At 46.2% G+C, this 22325-nt stretch overlaps 1 protein-coding gene across 5 annotated transcripts in view; it reads right to left on the bottom strand.

Moving 5' to 3' along the window:
* The window catches only part of LOC139279771 (arf-GAP with SH3 domain, ANK repeat and PH domain-containing protein 2-like), a 102906-nt gene that overhangs the window by 42529 nt on the left and 38052 nt on the right, over nt 1-22325 (bottom strand). For all 5 annotated transcript variants that reach the window (XM_070898977.1, XM_070898974.1, XM_070898973.1 and 2 more), the window contains exons 4-9: nt 21714-21788; nt 18351-18400; nt 14466-14595; nt 12741-12826; nt 10174-10249; nt 6088-6174 (exon numbers count right to left, since the gene is read on the bottom strand). In XM_070898977.1, the coding sequence (XP_070755078.1) occupies nt 6088-6174; nt 10174-10249; nt 12741-12826; nt 14466-14595; nt 18351-18400; nt 21714-21788 (504 nt within the window). The remainder of the gene's footprint in view (nt 1-6087; nt 6175-10173; nt 10250-12740; nt 12827-14465; nt 14596-18350; nt 18401-21713; nt 21789-22325) is intronic.

Here is a 22325-nt window from a genome sequence, read left to right on the forward strand (position 1 = left end):
TTCCTCCAGCTACAGATTGGAAAGACCAAAGCCAACTTCTTCAGACCCCGCCATGATCGCCAAGCCCTCACCACTGACTCCACTCCCATCCCGCCTACCATCTTGGGCTGAACCAGACTGTTTGCAACCTATTATCCTTTTCATCACAGAGGCTGCATTGCTTGCCTCCACCCGTGCCCACCTGTCACCCAAACCTTACTCTGGCGTATTGAACACCCACTCCTTTCACCCCACTATTGGTGGCCGTGCCTTCAGCAATGCTCGGGAATTCCCTCCCTAAGCCGCTCTGCTTTCTATCCTCCTTTAAGGCCTTTCTTAAAACCAACCTCTTTAAACAAGCTCTTGGTCACCCTCCCAATATCTCCTTCTTGAGCTGGTCAGTGGGATTAGACTGGATAACCTCTTGTTGGCTGGCACAGATATGATGGTAAGTACTGCAGGAAATCGAATACGGCCAGAGTGATCTCCTGGATTAGGTTCGATCGCCTGGATGGGTTGGAAAGGAATTATCCCAGATTTTTTTTTTTTTTTCCACAATTGGCCTGGGTTTTTATCTGTCTTTTGCCTCTCCCAGGAGATCACATGGCTCTGGTTGGGGTGGAGTGTAGAATGTTTCGGTGTAAGGGGTGTCGCAGTTGTGTGGGCGGACTGGTTGGGCTGGGTGCTCTTTACCTTTCTGCCATTGTTCATAGGTTTATATGTAACCTTCAAAAGCTGCTGACCGAGGGCTGTGTGGCTCTTTGTCAGCCGGTGCGAACACGATGGGCCGAAATGACCTCTTCTGCGCTGTAAATTTCTATGTTTCTATGTTTCAATCCATTTACGTCTCTGTAGTGCCATTGGATGTTTCTCCACGGTGAAACTGCTATGTCACTACAAGTTGGTCAAAAGATCGGGACTCAACACGTAGAGGACTGTGCCTGGGCTGGGCCCAGTCCTATCCCTTTTGTACCTCCTCCTCTTCATGTTTCACTTGGTCAAGAGTTTTCAACAGCTGCCTCGGTCTCTGTGCATCTCACTCATAATTTGCACAAGAAAACCAGCAAACTATAGACCAGTTAGCCTAACATCTGTGGTTGGGAAGATGTTGGAGTCCATTATTAAAGAAGCAGTAACAGGACATTTGGAAAAGCAAAATTCGGTCAGGCAGAGTCAGCATGGATTTATGAAGGGGAAGTCATGTTTGACAAATTTGCTGGAGTTCTTTGAGGATGTAACGAACAGGGTGGATTAAAGGGGAACCAGTGGATGTGGTGTATTTGGACTTCCAGAAGGCATTTGACAAGGTGCCACATAAAAGGTTACTGCACAAGATAAAAGTTCACGGGGTTGGGTATAATATATTAGCATGGATAGAGGATTGGCTAACTAACAGAACACAGAGAGTCAGGATAAACGGTTCATTCTCTGGTTGGCAACCAGTAACTAGTGTGGTGCCGCAGGGATCAGTGCTGGGACCCCAACTATTTACAATCTATATTAACAACTTGGAAGAAGGGACTGAGTGTAACGTAGCCAAGTTTGCTGATGATACAAAGGTGGGAGGAAAAGCAACGTTGTGAGGAGGACACAAAAAATTTGCAAAAGGAATAGACAGGCTAAGTGAGTGGGGAAAAATTTGGCAGATGGAGTATAATGTTGGAAAGTGTGAGGTCATGCATCTTGGCAGAAAAAAATCAAAGAGCAAGTTATTATTTAAATGGAGAAAGATTGCAAAGTGCTGCAATACAGTGGGACCTGAGGGTACTTGTGCAGGAAACACAAAAGGATATTGTTGTATATGCTGACTATGGATGTACTCTATGTGTAGTCACTGTGAGATTGTATAAGATGGAGACTTGTTTACCTGATGTACTATCAGTAAGGTTCACACCGTGCACATACATGCTGGCACCACTAGAGGGTGCAACTGGTAGAGACCGGGGGTTTCCTGCCCTGGTGGCAGGGCCCTGTATAAAAGGCTGCACACCATGCTTGCATGGAACTCTGGAGTTTGGAATAAAGGACCAAGATCACTACAGTTCAAGTACAACACATTGCCTTGTGGAATCATTTATAAATACACTATAGACATAACAACTAGCGACAAGAATAAGGACTTGCACGCGATCATGACTACCTTTGGCACACTAAAAAGACTTTGCCGAGGATGATGATTGGGATGCCTTCACGGAAAGACTCGAGCAATATTTCATGGCAAACGACCTGGCGGGGGAGATGGACGCATCGGCGAAGAAGCGCAAGGCTATACTGCTGACCAGTTGTGGGCCCGAGGTCTACCGTCTCGTCAGGGGTTTGCTGGCACTCATGAAGGCAAAGGATAAGACATACGATGAGCTGACTGAACTAATTCACGACCAATTTAAAAACAAAGGAGACCATCCTCACGGCCAGGCACAGATTCTACACACACCACAGACCTGAGGGCCAGGAGATTGCAAAATATGCTGCCGACCTCAGGAGACTTGCAGCACCGTGTGATTTCGGCACGCACCTCAACGAAGCATTGCGAGACATCTTCGTTATAGGAATTGGCCACGAGGACCACCTTCACAAGCTATTATCTGCCGACACCACAGTCAACCTGCAGAAGGCCATCGGCATCAGTCAGGCGTTCATGACCTCGACCTGCAGCACCAAGCACATTATTCAGCCTGTGGACTCAGACCCGCAAGTACTGTACACAGAATGATGCCTTTCACAGGCAAGACTGTAGAATGTGGCTCTGCCCAGGGCAGAGAGCACAGACCTCAGGGTTCCAGAACTCAGAGTCCGCCGAGGGGTGCTAATCGAGTAGCAGCATGCTGGCGTTGCGGAGGAAACCATAGGGCTCACCAGTGTTGGTTTGCAGAGTATGTATGCAAAGCCTGTAACACGAAGGGCCACTTCCAGCGCATGCATAAAAGGAATATGACTCACTGTCTAGCAGAGGAGTCGGTAGATGACTTTGAATCCAGCGGGGAGTATGATGATTTGGCCAGAGAGGCAGCTCAGCCCGAAGAAGAAGTGTATGGAGTGTATACCTGCTCCACCGATTGTCCTCCAGTGAAGATGGAAGTCGAGATAAACAGTGTTCCAGTCTTCATGGAAGTGGACACGGGAGTGAGCCAGTCAGCGATGAGCCAGGATGCCTTCAAGAGGTTGTGGAATGAAAAATGACCCGAGCTGGTTCCAGTACAGGAAAAGTTGCGCACCTACACCAAGGAGCCGATCCCAGTCCTTGGTAGTGCGGATGTAAGTGTAATCCATAATGGCGTGGTGCATAAGTTCCCTCTGTGGATTGTTGCAGGTGATGGTCCAACGCTACTCGGAAGAAGGTGGATGGGGAAAATCCAATGGAAGTGGGAAGACCACTTCACTCCAGCAATCGATATCCCCTGTGCTCAGAGGCAGAGCAAAACCTCACCTTCGCTTGGGCCAGGCACCAGAGAACAGACCAGCGCAGCACCTGAGGCACAGACCGTCCATCACGACTGCGTGGCAATGATTCGACTGGAATGATTTAACAATACCTTCCCGGCTCCAGTGGCAGGACTCCTGGGGAGGACAATCGAATTATCAGGCACCCTTCCAGCGTTTATGGCAGAATCGCGGGAGAGAAGGATCAAGGCAGTCAACCCCGAGGACTGAGGCAAGATGGCGTTCCTGCTGCAGCGAGGCTGAAAACAAAGATGGTCGCGGCAACATCACGAGGTGCAGCGCTGAGGGACCAGCACGTGGGGCCCAACAAAGGATCCGATTTGGGTAAAGCCAGCAGGGTTCTCTTAAAGGAGACCTGCAACCAACTGAACTTAGAGACATTGTATGCATGGCAATCAATGTAACAAGCCATTTAAGATTGTGAACAGAATGTTGTTGCGAGATGTCTGCACTGTAAAGAACAGAATGTTGTTGCAAGAGGTCGGTACCAGTCCTAATATAAAGAGAAAAATGTTGTTGCGAGATGTCGGGAATAGAGTGTCCCCTAGAGCAGCAAGCGAGCGAATTCGGGAGAGTAATGGCGCAGAGCCGGATACCCTGCCCCAGGTCTATCCCACACTGCAGGCACCTGATGGCACCATTCGCCACGGACCGGGAAACGAAAACGGTGCCAAGACGCGCAGTCGGCCGCCGTTGCCCACCACCCGGGTGGAGACGGCGCAGCCCCCAGACCCAGTCGCTACCTCGGCCATGTCCGAGAGCGAAAGATCAGAACCAACGAGTTCCCCAAACGGGACCTGGAACAGCCAGGCTCCCAATACTCTGCAGCCCTCAAAGGAGGACAGGGAGCAGGGAGGCCACACACATCTGTGGCTCTGCCCACCACTAGGTAAAGGCAAAGGCCCCCGAGTCCTGACTCGGGGAGCGAACCAAGCCCACCCCGCTAGCAGGGGGTACAGCGCCGCCATCAGACGACTAGGACCCCGTCCAGTTGCTCTGGAACTAGCGTCCTCGCATACCTGCTACCTCAGTACTGACCATGACTAAACCATGAATGCAATCTATCCAATCCTGGCGCACGACCATAAAACGTAACGAAGCCACTGAACCCAGGTGTCACGATACAAACTGGAAAAAAAAAATTTTCTTCCTTTCTTTGTACTTGCACTGCGTCTGATCCTGTATGTTAATGTAACGGGCCTGTAAGCTGCATGATCTCACTGTGGGTGTGGGGGGGGGGGGGGGGGGGTGAGGGAGGGAATGGATGTATCTAGCCATGGACACACATGGATCACACCCAGAGCCCATTGTAACCTCCACCCCATCACTGAACCATCCAAACTGATAACCACTACCCAACGTTGTGGCAAAAGGACTTGGGGGTTAACAGGGAGAAGGCCAAGCCAAAGCACAGCCAAGGTGCAAGGGCTATTGGTACTTATGTCTGGGGAGAGCTAAGCCAGACCACATAGTGCAAAGGTAATTAGCACAAAGGACTTGGGGGAAGAGTGATATTGTATATGCTGACTATGGATGTACTCTATGTGTAGTCACTGTGACATTGTATAAGATGGAGACTTATTTACCTGATGTACTATCAATAAGATTAACACCGTGCACACATGCTGGCACCACTAGAGGGTGCAACTGGTGGAGACCAGAGGTTTCCTGCCCTGGTGGCAGGGCCCTGTATAAAAGGCTGCACACCATGTTTGCACGGCACTCTGGAGTTTGGAATAAAGGACCAAGGTCACTACAGTTCAAGTACAACACATTGCCTTGTGGAGTCATTCATAAGTACACTATAGACATAACAGATAGTATGCAGGTACAGCAAGTAATCAGGAAGGCCAATGGTATCTTGGCCTTCATTGCAAAGGGGATGGAGTATAAAAGCAGGGAAGTCTTGCTACAGTTATTAAGGTATTGGTGAGGCCACACCTGGAATACTGCGTGCAGTTTTTGTTTCCATATTTACGAAAGGATATATTTGCTTTGGAGGCAGTTCAGAGAAGGTTCACGAGATTGATGCCGGGGATGAGGGGGTTGACTTATGAGGAAAGGTTGAGTAGGTTGGGCCTCTACTCATTGGAATTCAGAAGAATGAGGGGTGATCTTATCGAAACGTATAAGATTATGAGGGTGCTTGACAAGGTGGATGCAGAGAGGATGTTTCCACTGATGGGGGAGACTCGAACTAGAGGGCATGATTTTAGAATAAGGGGCCGCACATTTAAAACTGAGATGAGGAGAAATTTCTTCTCAGAGGGTTGTAAATCTGTGGAATTTGCTGCCTCAGAAAGCTGTGGAAGCTGGGACATTGAATAAATTTAAGACAGAAATAGACAGTTTCTTAAACGATAAGGGAATAAGGGGTTATGGGAAGTGGGCGGGGAAGTGGAGCCGAATGACTCGAGGGGCCGTATGGCCTACTCCTGTTCCTATTTCTTATGTAAAATTATAGAATGAGAAAGACAGCGGCCAAAGATACACTATTGGTGGATACTCGATTAGTCACTGCAGTCCTGCCCTCAAACTTCCTGCCCAGTTGCCTCTCCTTCGACCCTCTGTCATTCCCTTTTCCCCTCCCACCTTACGTCCACTGTCTGGTCCTCTCCTTCGAGACACCTTCATGCAATGAGCTTGCTTGGTGCCACTGCTACCTACCTCTTTGTGATCCACCTGGAGCACCGATCTCAGGGAATCCCTGATCTGGGTCAGCTGTTTCATCTCCTCATCCTGCGCCTGCTTCAGCTTCAGACCAACAGGAAGAAAATACTCGTTAAAGCAAGAACAAATCTGCCCATCGGACAGGGGTCTCAGCCAGCACACAACAGGTTAACATACAGGTAGGTCAGAATGCTTTGTTTAATTTTTAAAAAGTTAAGCTTTCTTCACTCTTCTCCTGAAAGTTCATGGTTCACAGCCCTCTGATATCCTAGCTACAGTGAGCATAAATACAGAGAGTCAGTAATTGGTCATTGACTATTGGAACGAAGGGGTTCACAGCCAAACTCAACTCTTCACCAAATGTCATCCAAATAACTACAATATCAGCATTTATAAAATCAACTTGCATTTATATAGTGCCTTCAACACAGTCAAACATCCCAAGGCGCTTCACAGAAGCTTGATCAGACAAAAATTGAGACCAAGCCAAAGAAGGAGCTATTAGGGCAGGTGACCAAAAGTTTGGTCAAAGAGGTAGGTTTTAAGAAGAGTCTTAAAAAGGAGGAGAGAAAGGGGAAAGAGGTTTAGGGAAGGAATTTCAGAGCTTAGGGCTTAGGTAGCTGAAGACATGGCCGGCAATGGTGGAGCGATTAAAATTGGTGATGCACAAGAGGCCAGAATTGGAGGAGCGCAGAGATCTCAAAGGGTTGGAGTAGGTTAGAGACAGGGAGGGACAGGCCATGGAGGGATTTGAACAGAAGGAAGGATGAGAATTTTATTTATGTAGTACTTCATCGCATTTTTGGAACATCTCAAAATGCGTCCACATTAAAATACATTGGAGTGCAGGAACTATGATACAGAAAGATTGCAAAGTGCTGCAGTACAGCGGGTCTTTGGGGTGCTTGTGCATGAAACACAATAGGATAGTATGCAGGTACAGCAAGTGATCAGGAAGGCCAATGGTACCTTGGCCTTTATTGCAAAGGGGATGGAGTATAAAAGCAGGGAAGTCTTACTACAGCTATGTAAAGTATTGGTGAGGCCACACCTGGAATACTGCGTGCAGTTTTGGTTTCCATATTTACGAAAGGATATACTTGCTTTGGAGGCAGTTCAGAGAAGGTTCACTAGGTTGATTCCTCATAAGGGATTGACTTATGAGGAAATGTTGAGTAGGTTGGGCCTCTACTCATTGGAATTCAGAAGAATGAGAGGTGATCTTATCAAAACGTATAAGATTATGAGGGGGCTTGACAAGGTGGATGCAGAGAGGATATTTCCACTGATGGGGGAGACTAGAACTAGAGGGCATGATCTTTGAATAAGGGGCCACCCATTTAAAACAGAGACGAGGGGAAATGTCTTCTCTCAGAGGATTGTAAATCTGTGGAATTCGCTGCCTCAGAGAGCTGTGGAAGCTGGGACAGTGAATAAATTTAAGACAGAAATAGACAGTTTCTTGAGCGATAAGGGGATAAGGGGCTTATGGGGAGCGGGCGGGGAAGTGGAGCTGAGTCCATGATCAGATCAGCCATGATCTTATTGAATGGCGGAGCCCGCTCGAGGGGCCGTATGGCCTACTCCTGTTCCTATTTATGTTCTTATGTTCTAGTATAGGCAAATGCAACACAGTCCATTTTGAACGAGCAGCATCTCATAAATAGCAGTGATGTGAATGACCGGTTAATCGCGATGCAGGGAGGGAGATATTTGTTTAGAGAGCATCGTCAGCCAGGAAATCAGAGAACTCCCGAACAAACTCTTAGACTAGAACTGGGGATTTGTGTCTTTCGGATGAGACATTAAACCGAAGCCTCGTCTGCCCCTTCAGGTGGATGTAAAGGATCCCACAGCACTATCTCAAAGAAGAGCTGGGGTGTTCTCTCCGGTGTTCTGGCCAATATTTATCCCTCAATCAACATCACTAAAACAAATTATTGTTCATTTATCGCATTTGTTTGCGGGGTCTTGATGTGTGCAAATTGGCTGCTGCGTTTTCTGTGTTACAACAGTGACCACACTTCAAAAGTGCTTCATTGGTTGTTAAAGCACTTTGGGACATCCAGAGGTTGTGAAAGATGCTATATAAATGCAAGTTCTTTTTTTTTCTTTTTTTTTTTAAAATGTGCACCTGAACAAGCAAACCGGGCCTCGGTTTAAGGTCTCACCTGAAAAATAGCTGCACCTCGGTGAAGGACTGAATGGTAAGCCAAGTACTGGCGAGGGATACAAAACAACTGAGCCAAGGATATACGTTTGCCTTTGACTGCACTCAGTCAGTGTTTGAATAGGGTGCTTTTGTACAAGCCCAGTTCCCATAGAGGATGTGCCCACAAAACACATGACAGGGCAACAGCCAATAACGTTATGTTTCTGCTAGTCAGGGGGCGGGGGGAAATCCAGGACAAGGAGGCCTTAAAATCAGAGCCAGGCCATTCAGGAGAGAAAAGTTAGGAATCTTCTTCACACAAAGGGTGGTAGAGGTGTGGAACACTCTCCCACTAAAAAGCAGTAGATGCTACCTCAATTAATCATGTAAATAGGAGATGATAGATTTTTGCTAGCCAAGGGTATTAAGGGAAATGGAGCCAAGGTGGAGTTAGGATACAGATCGGACATAATCTCATTGAATGGCGGAACAGGCTTAAGGGGCCGAATAGCCTACGCCGGTTCCTTTGTTCAAGCCAAGTACCAACTTCTGGAAGATGAAAGCAAGCCAGAAAAACAAGGAAGTGCCTGAAACTGCAGCCAATACAGTGATTGAACAGTAATAATTTGCTATACCAGGAGACTACGGGCAGCAATTCATAGAGGGACACAAGCTCCAGTCTCTCCCCTCAATCGCTCTAACTTCACCCAGTATGGGCCCATGTTAGTTAAATACATTTGGTCCTGTCCACGGCTCAGTTTTGTAAATGCACCACCTAGTGTGAAATAGGGTTGCCAATAATCCAGGATTATCCTGGAGTCTTGAAGATTCATGCTGCGAGCAACCCCGTGCTTTTTCCATTTTCTTTGGATACCTTTATTAGTTATAAAAATATTGGAGATGGGAGTAACGGTTGATTGGATGATTCTTGACCCTCAGTCAGTCAATCAGGGGAGGAGTCTGTTCGCTTTACAATTGCCCGTGGGATTGGCCACAGTGATGATGTATCGGGCGACCAATGGCGGAAGCGCGTGGGGTGGAGTTGTTGGAGGCAAGAGGTCATGTGATGAAACCTCCAGGAATACGTCCAGCCAGAGTTGGCAACAGTAGTGTGAACCGAAGCCAAACAGGGCAAGGGAGTTCCAGGTCCTAGGCCTGTGTGTCCCTGGGCTCTGGGAGGGAGAAAGCAAATTCTGGCAAGATTCCTTTTTCCTATGCTGTCCAGTAACTTTGAAACAAGACAGATTATGGTGTAATGGTTATGTTACTAGAATCTATTACGAATACTATAGCCTGCACTAATAATCCAGAGAATGCATGTTCAAATCCCACCACAGCAATACGATTATTTCAATTCAATTTATTTTAAAAATCTGGAAGTAAAACGTGATTATATCAGTAGAAAGTAACCATGAAGCTGTTGGATTGTTGCAGGAACCCAACTGGTTCACCAACGTCTCTTTAGGGAAGGAAACCGGCCGTCCCTACCCGGTCTGGCCTACGTGTGACTCCAGTCCCCACACCAGCATTGTTGACTTTGAACTGCCTCTATGAAGGGGACTAGCGTGTGTCTCAAACTGCTACAGCACTGTGGGAGCACCTTCACCACACAGACTGCAGCGGTTCAAAGCGGCAGCTTAACACCACCTTCTCAGGACAACTAGGGCTGGCTAATAAACGTCGACCTTGCCAGCGACGCCCACAACCCGAAGACTGATTTTTTTTTTTAAAGCGAGATTACACAAGTTCTTACTGCCGAGACAATTTTTTGTCATTTAAGAGGGAATTTTAAACACTCGATCAGGAAAAAATAATGAAGGTGTTCAGGGAAAGAGCAGTGAGATGGGATTCGATTTGATCGCTCCCAGGTGGAGGAACACAAACAAATTTGTTTTTTGGTAGCAACATTTCTATGATGCTACAATACTCACCGAGTGTACAATCACAGCCAGTTTTTCTACGAAAGGAGTCAAGCTTTCAGCTGCCTTGAGACCATCCTGGAAAAAACTTTAAAAAGAAAAAGAAAAATGCATTAAAAAAAAGGTAAGCAGCGGCTTTGCATTGGCCCACACACGACAGCGGCAGAGCTCACGATTCAAATCACTGCGTTGGCAATTTGCTCCAGGGCGGAGAAAGTGAGAAACTGACTCATGCAGAGATCACACACCTAAATCGCTATCCAGCGATGCCCTGTTGGAGAGGACATGTGCAGAGAGGGTGGGACTGTGATGTCCACCAATGTGGAATGGCCTGTTAAAATTTACTGCCTGGAATCAGACAGGAGGAACAGGCATAAAACACAGAAATGCTGAAAATCTCAGCGGGTCAGGCAGCATCTGTGGAGGGAAACAGAGTTAACCTTTCAGGTCTGTGACCCTTCATCAGAACTCTTAGGCAAACGGCAATCTCGTCAGAGGGAGAGCAGAACTTCTTCAAGGTGGGCCCTCCTGGAAGAGAAGTGACAGTGAATCAAACATTAATACAAAAGCAAAATACTGCAGATGCTGGAATCTGAAATAAAAATAGGCAACTGGGGAAATCAGCCAGCAAAACCTAGCAGCTTTAGCAGGGTGGGAAGAACATTTTTTTTTAAGTGGATTGTAGTGTAATATTTCAGAGGGCTCGCTACAGTGAAGACTCCTTCCCCTGCAGCTACAGCTCCTCCTCAGTTACTGCCAAACCTCCACCAGCACAAATCTCGCTGGAGATTTCAGCACATTGCACTCATTACAAAACTCTACACTGGCCGAAATCCAGTTTTAAAACAGCAACTTTAAAACAGCAAAGTACGGTGGTTGTTGGAAATCTAAAATAGAAACACAGTGCATGCTGGAAACACTCAGCAGGTCAGGCGGCATCTGTGGACAGAGGAAGGTAACGTTAATGTTTCAGATCAGACACAGGGGTCATTGACCTGAAACGTCAAGAACATAAATAAGAACCGGAGTAGGCCATTCGGCCCCTCGAGCCTGCTCCGCCATTCAATAAGATCATGGCTGATCTGATCTTGGCCTCAACTCCACTTCCCCACCCGCTTCCCATAACCCTTGACTCCCTTATCATTCAAAATTCTGTATCTCCACAAATATATTCAATGACCCCCACCTCCACTGCTCTCTGGGGTAGAGAATTCCAAAGATTCACCATCCTCAGAGAAGAAATTCCTCCTCATTTCCGTTTTAAATGAGCGACCTCTTATTCTGAAACAATGCCCCCTAGTTCTAGATTCCCCACGAGGGGAAACATCCTCTCTGTATCTACCTTGTCAAGCCCCCTCAGAATCTTATACGTTTCAATAAGATCACCTCTCAGTCTTTTAAACTCCAATGAGTATAGGCCCAACCTTCCTTCACAAGCCAACCCCTTTCATCTCAAGAATCAACTCTACCTGTTCAAGTAATCCTCAGTCACACCCCAAACCTAATCTGTGAGTTATGAGGCAAATCAATGTTAAAGAATGCCTGAGACACTGCAGGTCCTCTGGTGGGGGTGTATAGTGGCACAACCTTAAAATTAGAGCTGGGCCGTTCAGGGCGATGTCAGGAAGCACTTCTTCACACAGAGGGTAGTGGAAAACTGGAACTCTCTCCCATCAAGAAGCTGTTGAGGCTGGGGGTCAGTGAAAATTTCAAAACGGGGATGAATAGATTTGTGTCAGGCAAAGGTATTAAGTGTTACAAAACCAAGGCGGGCAGATGGAGTTAAGATACAGATCAGCCATGATCTAATTGAATAGCGGAACAGGTCAAGAGGCTGAATGGCCGACCCCGTTCCTAGGTTCTAGGTTAACGATGCAACGGGGTTACGGACTAGAGCTATAAAGTGGGATTAGGCTGGATAGCCTCTTGTTGGTTGGCATGGACACGATGGGTCGAAATGGCCTCCTTCCGTGCTGTAAACTTCTATGATTCTACGGGGCCGATTTTCATCAAGGCCTCCACCCACCCAAGTGCCGCCGGTGACTGCCGAGGTACTTTGGGCTGGATATTCTTGGCCGAGGTCCCTCAAAGATCGACGGGCGGCAAATGGACGACGTACGCCACCAATCTGGGTGGCAGCGGGCGGGAGGTCTCATTCCCGGCGGCAGAGGCACTTGCCGTCCAAGTGCCGCCGAGGATGGAGTCGGGCCCACGGATGGTCGGAGACCTGAAAAAAAAATCACCATTAAAAAAAAAATACAAAAACTATCGGAAGCCCTTCAGGGGACCCCATGCAGATAAGTCGCTGGTGATCCACCCCCGTTCTGGCACCGACTCCCGCCCGCAGGAATCTGGGAGCTCGATGGGGGGGGGAGCTCAGTTGCACCACTCAGCCGTCCGCTGACGTCAGCAGGCGGTTCCCGGTGGCTCTCCCCTCCTGCCCACTCCAGGCCACCTCCACAGCGGCAGTGCGCGGATCTGCAGGAGGAATGCTGGCTGGAGCGGGCGGTGGGCTGATGAATTTCGGCCCCTATGATTCAATTCCTTGTACAGACAATGGACGGCAGAAAATGACTTACTTTTGTTGAGCGTGGAAGTACTTAATGAGGCTCTGGAGGAGGTCAGGACCTTCTCGAATCTTTATTTCGTTCACTTTGAGAAGATACTGCAAAACAAACCAAGTACGATCAGTTCACATTCTGAGGAATTCCCCCACCCTTGCTTCCCTTGCAAAATTCAGAGAGCAGGGAGGAAATAATTTGCTCCGTGCTGTTAGTAGGCAGATGGAGAAAAAGGAACTTAATCTAGTGCCTTATAATTTCCTGGAGAAACAGGTCAAAGTACTTTGCATTAAATGAATGACTTTACAGTGCAGGACTTCACTGTTCTGTACAAATACAGCAGCCATTTTGTGCTCACAGATACCACAAGAAAGAAAAAGAAGACGTGCTTATTTAGATTTTCTTAACTTCTTGTTCATTTACATTTGTGAGCAAAACAGGGAGCAATACAAGGACAGTAATGGAGTTTGACACGAAAGAAAGGATCTTGCATTCACGTAAAGACAGAAAGACTCTCATTTATACAGCGCCTTTCATGACTTCATGATGTCCCAAAGAGCTTTACAGCCAATGAAGTATTTTTAAAGCGCAGTCACTTTTGTAATGTAGGGAAATGTCTGATTGTCCAGTTCATTTGTTTTTGGTGATATTGATTGAAGACAAATGTTGGCCAGGCCACCAGGAGAATAGTAAGGGTTTCTTCAAATAGTACCATAGGATCATCACGAAAAGAAAAAGAGAAGGATATGCTGACAGAGCGAGATGAGTAGGGTGGGAGGAGACTCGTGTGGAGCTTAAACACCGGCACAGACCTGTTGGGCCGAATGGCCTGTTTCTGTGCTGTTAAATTCTATGTAATGAGAGCAAACAACTTGAGAAACATGTTTTTTTTCTTAAAAATGGTTTGTGCTTTGCTGACATTTAATAAACGTTATTTGAACCAATCAGGTGCAAATGTGATGCAGACTTTGAAAATGCAACATTTTCTGGCGAGATACACATTAACACACAACTGTTGGTATAGATACACATTCGGTAAATAGAACTATACAGTAAATAGGGGAAGGTACAGTAGATTGGTGTCAGCCATGGCTCAGTGGATAAGAACATATAAGGACATAAGAAATAGGAACAGGAGTAGGCCATTTGGCCCCTTAAGCCTGCTCTGCCATTCAATAAGACCGTGGCCTCAACTCCAGGGTAGCACTCTCATCTCGAAGTAGTAAAGCATGCAGTATTAATCTTATCTGTTGAAGGGCCAGTATTATTATTTCGTGGTCTATTCTGTAATCGAAGTAAAAGTCATATTATGTTCTTTATAATCATTTCTGAAGAGGTAAATAAGCGCTCTCTCATCAAATTATACATATTGATTGAATATTTTGTTGTGTGTTTATGTATTTTTTTTTAAATTTGGAGTAAAAACATGTATGAATTCATGTGTGGGTTCATGTCCAGGGACTTATGAACATAATCCAGACTGGCACGCCCAGTGCAGTACTGAGGGATTGCTGCACTATCAGAGATGCTAGTGTTCAGCTGAGACATTAAACAGAGGCCCCCCCCCTACTTTCTCAGCTGGACAAAAAGTGACTACACTTCAAAACTACTTCACTGGCTGTGATGCACTTCGGGACGTCCCAAGGTTATGAAAAGTGATACATAAATCAAAGTTCTTTCTTTCGAGGATTATAGACAGATAAAAAAAATATATATTTTTAAATAACCTGCGTCACGACTTACCTCACACATTTGGAGTTGGAACATCTTTCGTTCTTTCTCCAGATCTTCTGCGATTTCGGCGGGACTGATTTCTGAACGATTCAATCCAAATTGCTTGGCACGGTCTTTCTTCTCCTTTTCGATCTTGTTGCTGAAAAGCAACAAAAAAAAAACACAACAAAGAGCTCAGCTATTCAAAGTTAGACCCATGCACAGAGTCCCACAGTGACTGGTCCTGCCCATACCGAGCGACCACAGTCATCACAACACGAGCAGGGCTTGCCCCAAACACCTCCAGGTGCTTTCTCTTTGATGACAGCCCTAGACACCAGACAAAAATCGTAATGTCCGTCCAACGACACGTGGGACCCTGGAGTGGGGATTTGCTGGCATGTTAGAGACTTTCCTTCCCTCCAGACCACAATCCGATTCATCTCAACTGAGGGGTTATAATTATCAGGAAAGACCGAACAGGCTGTGGCTCTTTTATCTAGAAAAGAGAAGGTTGAGGGGTGACACGATATAGAGCCCTTTCAAATTATGAAAGGGTTTGCTAAGACGTAGAGAAGTTATTTCCACTTGTGGCGGGAGACCATAACTAGGGGCCATGAATATAAGATAGTCACTAATAAATCCAATAAGGAATTCAGGAGATACAACTTTATGTTTGTGAGAGTTGGCGAGAATGTGGAACTTGTTACGACGAGCGACTAGCATAGATGCATTTAAGGGGAAGCTAGAGAAACACGAGGGAGAAAATAAAATATCCCATTGTACTATTTCATCGAAGAGCAGAGGAGTTCTTCTGGCCAATTTTTATCCGTCAACTAATATCACAAAAAAATGACAGATTACCTGATCATCACTTTGCTGCTTTGGGAGCTTGCTGTGCGCAAATTGGCTGCTGTATTTCCTACATTAAACAGTGACTACACTAAAGTACTTCATTGGCTGTAAAGTGCCTTGGAACGTCCTGAGGTTGTGAAAGGTACTATATAAATGCAAGTTCTTTCTTTCTTTCTCTTTAGCTCCCTCCCCAACAAACACAAAACAAGGAACATTAGGTTGTGACTGAAAGAAATATCAAGGAACTGAAATGTCAAGAACTTGTTTTTTGCACTCCTTAAAAAAGTTGAATTCGACGAATTTTTCCCCGGCCTCAAGACTCTATTCTGGACTTTAGGTCAAATTTCACAACTGCTTCCCTTTCTTGGTTCACCAAATGTTTCTTAAACGTTATGCGAGGGACAGGAAGTTAAAATGGAATAACAAGAGTCTTTAACGGTTTACTTCTCTCTCCTCCTCTAAATGCTAAACACTTCATCAATCAACAACAACTCTCAGACTTCGACAACCTTCAACATCGGAAATATCCCAAGGTGCAAAACAAGCATGAAGTCCAGAAGCTTCTCGACAGAAGCCCGGGTCAACAACAATTTTACAATGGAAAAGGTGGTCAACGTCAGGAACCAACAATGCAAATTATTCCCAATGGAAAACTCTTCGAAGACCAGGGAAAGCTTCATCCTGGAGTGAATGAAAGATGGGCTTCCGTGACAGGAAGTGAGGTTATAGCAATTGGAAATTCAGGTCAAAAGGCACAGGAAACGCTTACTCACACAGATCCCAGGTGCTTGCTGGGTGGGGTCGCCGGTTAGCCGGTTTTAGACCCAAGTGCTCTTGAAATTTCTAAAACTGTTAACTGAAAACAATTTTTATTCCATCCATTCACAAGAAATAGGAGCAAGTAGGCCATTCGGCCCCTTGAGCCTGCTCCGCCATTCAATAAGATCATGGCTGATCCGATCATGGACTCAGCTCCACTTCCCTGCCCGCTCCCCATAACGGTCGACTCCCTTATCATTAAAAATCTGTCCATCTCCACCTTAATATATTCAATGACCCAGCCTCCACAGCTCTCGGTGAAGAGAATTCCAAAGATTCACGACCCTCCGAGAAGAAATTCCTCCTAATTTCCATTTTAAATGGGCGACCCCTTATTTTGAAATTATGCCCCCTAGTTCTAGATTCCCCCACGAGGGGAAACATCCTCTCTGCATCTATCCTGTCGAGCCCCCTTCAGAATCTTATACGTTTCAATAAGATCACCTCTCATTCTTCTAAACTCCAATGAGTATAGGCCCAACCTGCTCAACCTTGCTTCATAAGATAATCCCTTCATCTCAGGAATCAACCTCGTGAACATTCTCTGAGCTGCCTCCAATGTAAGTATATCCCTCCTTAAATAAGGAGACCAGAATTGTATGCAGTACTCCAGGTGTGGCCTCACCAACGCCCTGTACAGTTGTAGCAGGACTTCCCTACCTCAACTTCACCTTCCTGCACTATCCTCCATATCCCTTAGTATCCAAAAATCAATCGATCTCCCGAGAGAGAGAGAAAGAAAGAGAGAAAGAAAGAGAGAAAGAAAGAAAGAAAGGAGAGAGAGAGAGAGAGAGAGAGAGAGAAAGAGAGAGAGAAAGAGAGAGAGAAAGAGAGAGAGAAAGAGAGAGAGAAAGAGAGAAAGAGAGAGAGAGAGAAAGAGAGAGAGAAAGATAGAAAGAGGGAGGGAGGGAGAGAAAGAGAGAGAGAGAGAGAGATGGGTTTGTTTTCTTTGGAACAGAGGAGGCTGAGAGAGACCTCACTGAGGTATATAAAATTATGAGGGCCTAGATCGAGTGGATAGGAGGGATCTATTTCCCTTAGCAGTGAGGTCAATAACCAGGGGGCATAGATTTAAAGTAATTGATAGAAGGATTAGGGGGAAGTTGAGGAGAACAGTGGGGGTCTGGAAGGATTGTGGAGGCAGAAACCTTCAGCACATTTAAAAAGTACCTGGATAGGCACTAGAAGTGCCGTAACCTACAAGGCTAGAGATGAAGAGCTGGAAAGTGGGATTAGGCTGGATAATTTTTTTGGCCGGCACAGACATGATGGGTCGAATGGCCTCCTTCGGTCCTATAAATTTCTATGATTCTATATGCACTAAGATTCCAATCAAATTTCCATCAATAAAAGCAAATATCAGAACACAAAGCAAAAATTGCACCTCCAGTCTAGTGCCAGACCTGCTCCTATACCTGTAACAGCTCAGATCACCTCTTCTCCAGCACTTCATCACAGCTCTCAAATCAGTTCACATGACAAATTACATCATTGAAGACCTTTGAAAAGGGTGCAGAGGGGATTTACAAGAATGTACCAGGGATGAGAGACTTCAGTTCCCTGAAGCTGGGATTGTTCTCTTCAGAGTAGAGAAGTTTTAAAAGGAGATTTAAGAGTTGTTCAAATTCATGAAGGGTTTTGACAGAGTAAATAGGGAGGTACTGTTTGCATTGGCTGAAGGGTCAGTAACCAGAGCACACAGATTTAAGGTAATTGGCAAAAGAGCCAGAGGCGAGAAGAGAATCTTTTTCTTTTTAAATCGGCGAGTTATGATGATCTGGAATGCACTGCCTGAAAGGGTGGTGGAAGCAGATTCAACAATACATTTCTAAAGGGAACTGGATAAATACTTGGAAGGGGAAGAAATTGCAGGGATATGGGGAAAGGGCAAGGGAGTGGACTACTTGCATCGCTCTTTCAAATAGTCGGCACAGGCATGATGGGCCGAATGGCACCTGCCTGTGTTTTACGAACCTATGATTCGAAGTACAGTGACTTAATACAAGGCAGTCCATCATCAGCAATGAGGGGAATTACCAATTAAACGGTTTTATTTTTGGTAGAATAGTTGAGTGTGGATTGTTCGCCACAAGACCAGGAAAATGTCCTATTCTTTGAATATCGACAAGGGATGTTTAACCACAAGACAGGGCCTGAGTTTAGTCTCAGCTGAAAAATGCTAACCCAAGGGCCTTCATACATTCCTTGATCAGCAGCTTCTTCTATAGAACTGGTACTTACACTTTGGTCTCATAGTCCTTCCAAGCTTTTTCAATGAGTTTCTTCGGGTCCTGTAGATAGAGAAGAAAGACCAGTTTAATTTACTTCACCTCTGAATGGGTTGCAAATCTGCTATACTGGAGATTGCTACTCAGAGTCAGCGACTATTGGAAAGGGTGAGCTGTAAGGAGCTCGTTCTCTCTCTCCCTCTGTGAGCACAGCCACAAAGCACACAGGTCAGGACTGAATAATATTAAGCAATGGATGAGCCAGATAACTCAATGGGGAGTCTGTGTTCAAGCTCAGCTCCCGAGCACACCAGTTGGATAATGCGGCAACACAATTAAGATTAGAATCTCAGAATAAATGCATTCATAGCAGCAGGCTCAATATCACATTGCTAACCACATCTTTTTTATCCTCCTCTCTTTGCAAACACAATCATTTCTCTCAGTCTACGTTATCTCCAGAAAACAGGCTGATATCATTGACATTACATTCAGGATAGAGCCCGTCACCCGAGAGACCACATACGTGGAATCAAGTTTTGAGTCGGGTGGAGATCAAAGAGCTGGCACAGGCACAATGGGCCGAGTGGCCTCCTTTTGTGCTGTACAATTCTATGAGATGGAGCAGTGTGTTATTCCTTGGACTCCAATTCAATCCAGACTGACTAAAGAGGCATTAATTCAATAGGAGACTAAATGTCTCCCCCCCGTCAGCTGAACACAGATCTGAGATTAGGCAGCCTCAACTCATTTCTTAGTGGCCATGAATCCACAACATGGATTGGTCTATACCTCAACACCAAATTGACAACCGTACCCACAAGGCAGGTCACCGAGACTGCTGGGAGTGTCATACTAGTACTGTAAGGGAGGCTAGGGGGTTAAGACACACGGTTGGATCAGAGTAAAAGGAGCATTTGGCCACATTAGACTGCACATGGAAGGCCTCAATAATTACTTCAAAAAAGAGTGGAAAGTGTGAGGGAAATGTTCCATGCCCCAGTGGTGACTTTTCGTTGAAATATTAAAACAGATATCATTTCCATTTGTGTTGCCAGTTTCCAATGATACAACAGCGAGCGCACACAGCTGTCAAACCAGTGAAAAGTGGATGTCAAACATTCGGTTAAATTACAGGCACACTGTTCCTTTTCAGACTCAAATCAGAGGTGACAAGCTGAATTCAGAATTCTGCCGCAGTACAAAGCCTTATTCATGTCATTTTATTTTAAAGGGAGTGCCATGTTTCAAGTAAACCCAGAGTATGAATAACACCACTTTCACATCAGTACTTGGAGTGACTCCAGAAGACGGAGTCCAAGTGCCATCCAAAGGCTGGCAGCATCTGCCCCCTCCACAACTGCCAAGTCTGCTGCAGATTCACTCCAATACAGCGTTACCAGAGTGAAAGGATATACAGCAAATGTATCCAGTGAATAGCCGACACACACACACAGGCAGGCATGAAAAATCAGTCGTCATGTCTGTGCTGAGTTGGCCTGGTGAGACTGCGTCTAGGTTGCAATATAATTGGGCTCAGCATCCAAGATCTAGGGGAGGGCAGAAATAAGTGCCGGAGTAGATTCTGCGCAGTACTCTCCAGTGCCATTTAATAAAGGCAGGCCAATAGGTTCTCTATCCACCACGCCGTTATTATCACACTTACAGCAGCAGATTCCAAAGGCAAGAAATTGGCCCCCTTAGCACCTCCCATTATTGCCTCGGGGTGGGGGGGGGGGGGGGTCGGTGGAGGGGAAGGAGGTGGAGTGATAACGGGCGCCAACTGGGTTTCGACCGGGCGCAGCGATAACATCCACTTGCGGCGGCGCTACGGTGTTGCGCCATGACCTCCTTCGCTCAGAGATCGTGACGTCATCGCCGCGGACCCGAAATTGCGTTCCGCCCCTTGCAGCATCGGCAGCCGAAAACTCCGGCAGCAACAGGAGGCGTGCATTGGGAGGCCGGGCGCTTCGGGGGCGATGCTTAAAGGCGAGGTGGCCGAGGCAAGTATACCGTCTCTCTTGCAGGTTTTTGGCCAGTCTTCTGTGCCCGCGATCGATCAGCCTGGCACTCTGCTTCAGTGCATCGGGCTGATCGGGCAGAATCGCTGTCGTCGGGGAGAAGGCAAGTTATTTTTTTGCAGAGCCTGCAGCGATGGCCCTTCCCTTTAATGGAGGGAAGGAGCCTTTCCACGCGGCAGCGCTGCACGTCCCAGTGTGCAACGCTGCTCCACTCACCGCCTCGCCTGCTGCCCATTGCGCTCCAGGAAGGAAGTAGAGCCTCTGATTTAGCCCTCCACTTCCTTCCTGGAGCACTACCCCCAAAATGGAGTGCCCCTGAATCCCCCCCCCCCCCCCAAAGTCTTGTGAGCCACCTACTTACAACCATTGAACCTCACAAGAGGCCATATATAGGCCCTGAATTCCCAGGCTGAAGGAGGGGGAAGTTTGAACTGTTTTGAAGTGGAATCCCGTTACATGTCCAGATTTAGGATTTACCCAGCAATGAGAGAATAGTGCTAAAACTGGCCCGTTCCAAATCTCCAGCCCCACAAAATTCAATCAGAACAAAAGCACATCATCACACAGAGAGGTAACAACTCTGGTTAGACATAGTCCAGGAGATTTCATCACATGACCTCGAACCGCCCTGCCCCCACCATTGGTCGGCCAAAATGTCCACCTTCATGATGCCCCGCCTTCCCACAGCCAATTGGAAAGCGAACAGACTCTTCATTACCCGATTGATTGATGGCCAAGAATCGTCCAAACAGACTTTGCTCCCCCTCCCCCATCTGCAATATTGTTATAACTACTAAGCAAAGACATTCAAAGAAAATCACAAAAATGAACAACTTATTTATCACCCCCACAATTTTTCTCTCATGTTTTCCTGTAGTGACCTCGAGATTAATATTCAATTCCTGGAGACTCCAGGTCAATCCTGGAGGGTTGGCAACCCCAACTCATCAGTTCAAGTTGCCATGGCTTCAAAGCCCAGGTTGCCACGGCTAGGCCCTGCAGCCCATAATAAGAACAAAACTTAATGGCATTTCACGTTGCATCAAATCAGAAAAAGCAAACATTTTACTTATAACTCAATCTCTTTGCAGAAATCTTTCCTCATCTCTATTCTACACAACCTTCCCCAACAAGCCAAGGGGAGTGAACAGTGTAGACATCTCATAAACCACACCATTGTCATTCTATAAAATTTGCCAGATGTCATGCAACCGGAAGGAGATCGAAAATCAAGTCTCCCAACTGCACAATGTTCTGGTATACCAGCACTGTATTCAGTTACACACCCACGCTGAACAGAGGTATTAAGGTTACAATTCTTCAAAAGACAGATATAAAAAGAGAAGTAACTTCACCCCTTTTCCTTCCTTCAAATCCCCCTTTAGCAGACTGTCCAATGGAAAGGAGAGGATGTTGTTCATGTTTTGAGTCTGTAAACAGATAATCAACACTATTACAATCCTTCATGGAAAAAGGACAACAGTTTTCAAGCAAGTCAAAGTTTCACTGCCTGATTGGAGACAAAAGGAAGAGTTAAGAGGCTTGGATGTAAAAGAAAGAAAAACTTGTATTTATATAGCACCTTTCATGTCCCAATGCGCTTTACAGCCAATGAAGTACTTTTGAAGTGTAGTTACTGTTGTAATGTAGGAAACACTGCAGTCAATTTGCACACTGCAAGCTCCCACAAACAGCAATATGATAATGACCAGATAATCTGTTTTTAAATGATATTGGTCGTGGGATAAATATTGGCCCAGGACACTGGGGAGAACTCGCCTGCTCTTCTTTGAAATAGTGCTGTGCGATATATTACGTCCACCCGGGGGCATCTCATTCGAAAGACAGAACCTCAGACAGTACAGCACTCCCTCGGTACTGCACTGGAGTAAATGAAACCCAAGCTCTCCATTAAAACCTTTCCATGTGATGGGGCCCACTGAGATTGAAGCCCTTTTTCATTTAGA

The sequence above is a fragment of the Pristiophorus japonicus genome, chromosome 14 (assembly GCF_044704955.1).
Source record: "Pristiophorus japonicus isolate sPriJap1 chromosome 14, sPriJap1.hap1, whole genome shotgun sequence".
NCBI classification, from domain to species: Eukaryota; Metazoa; Chordata; class Chondrichthyes; family Pristiophoridae; genus Pristiophorus; species Pristiophorus japonicus.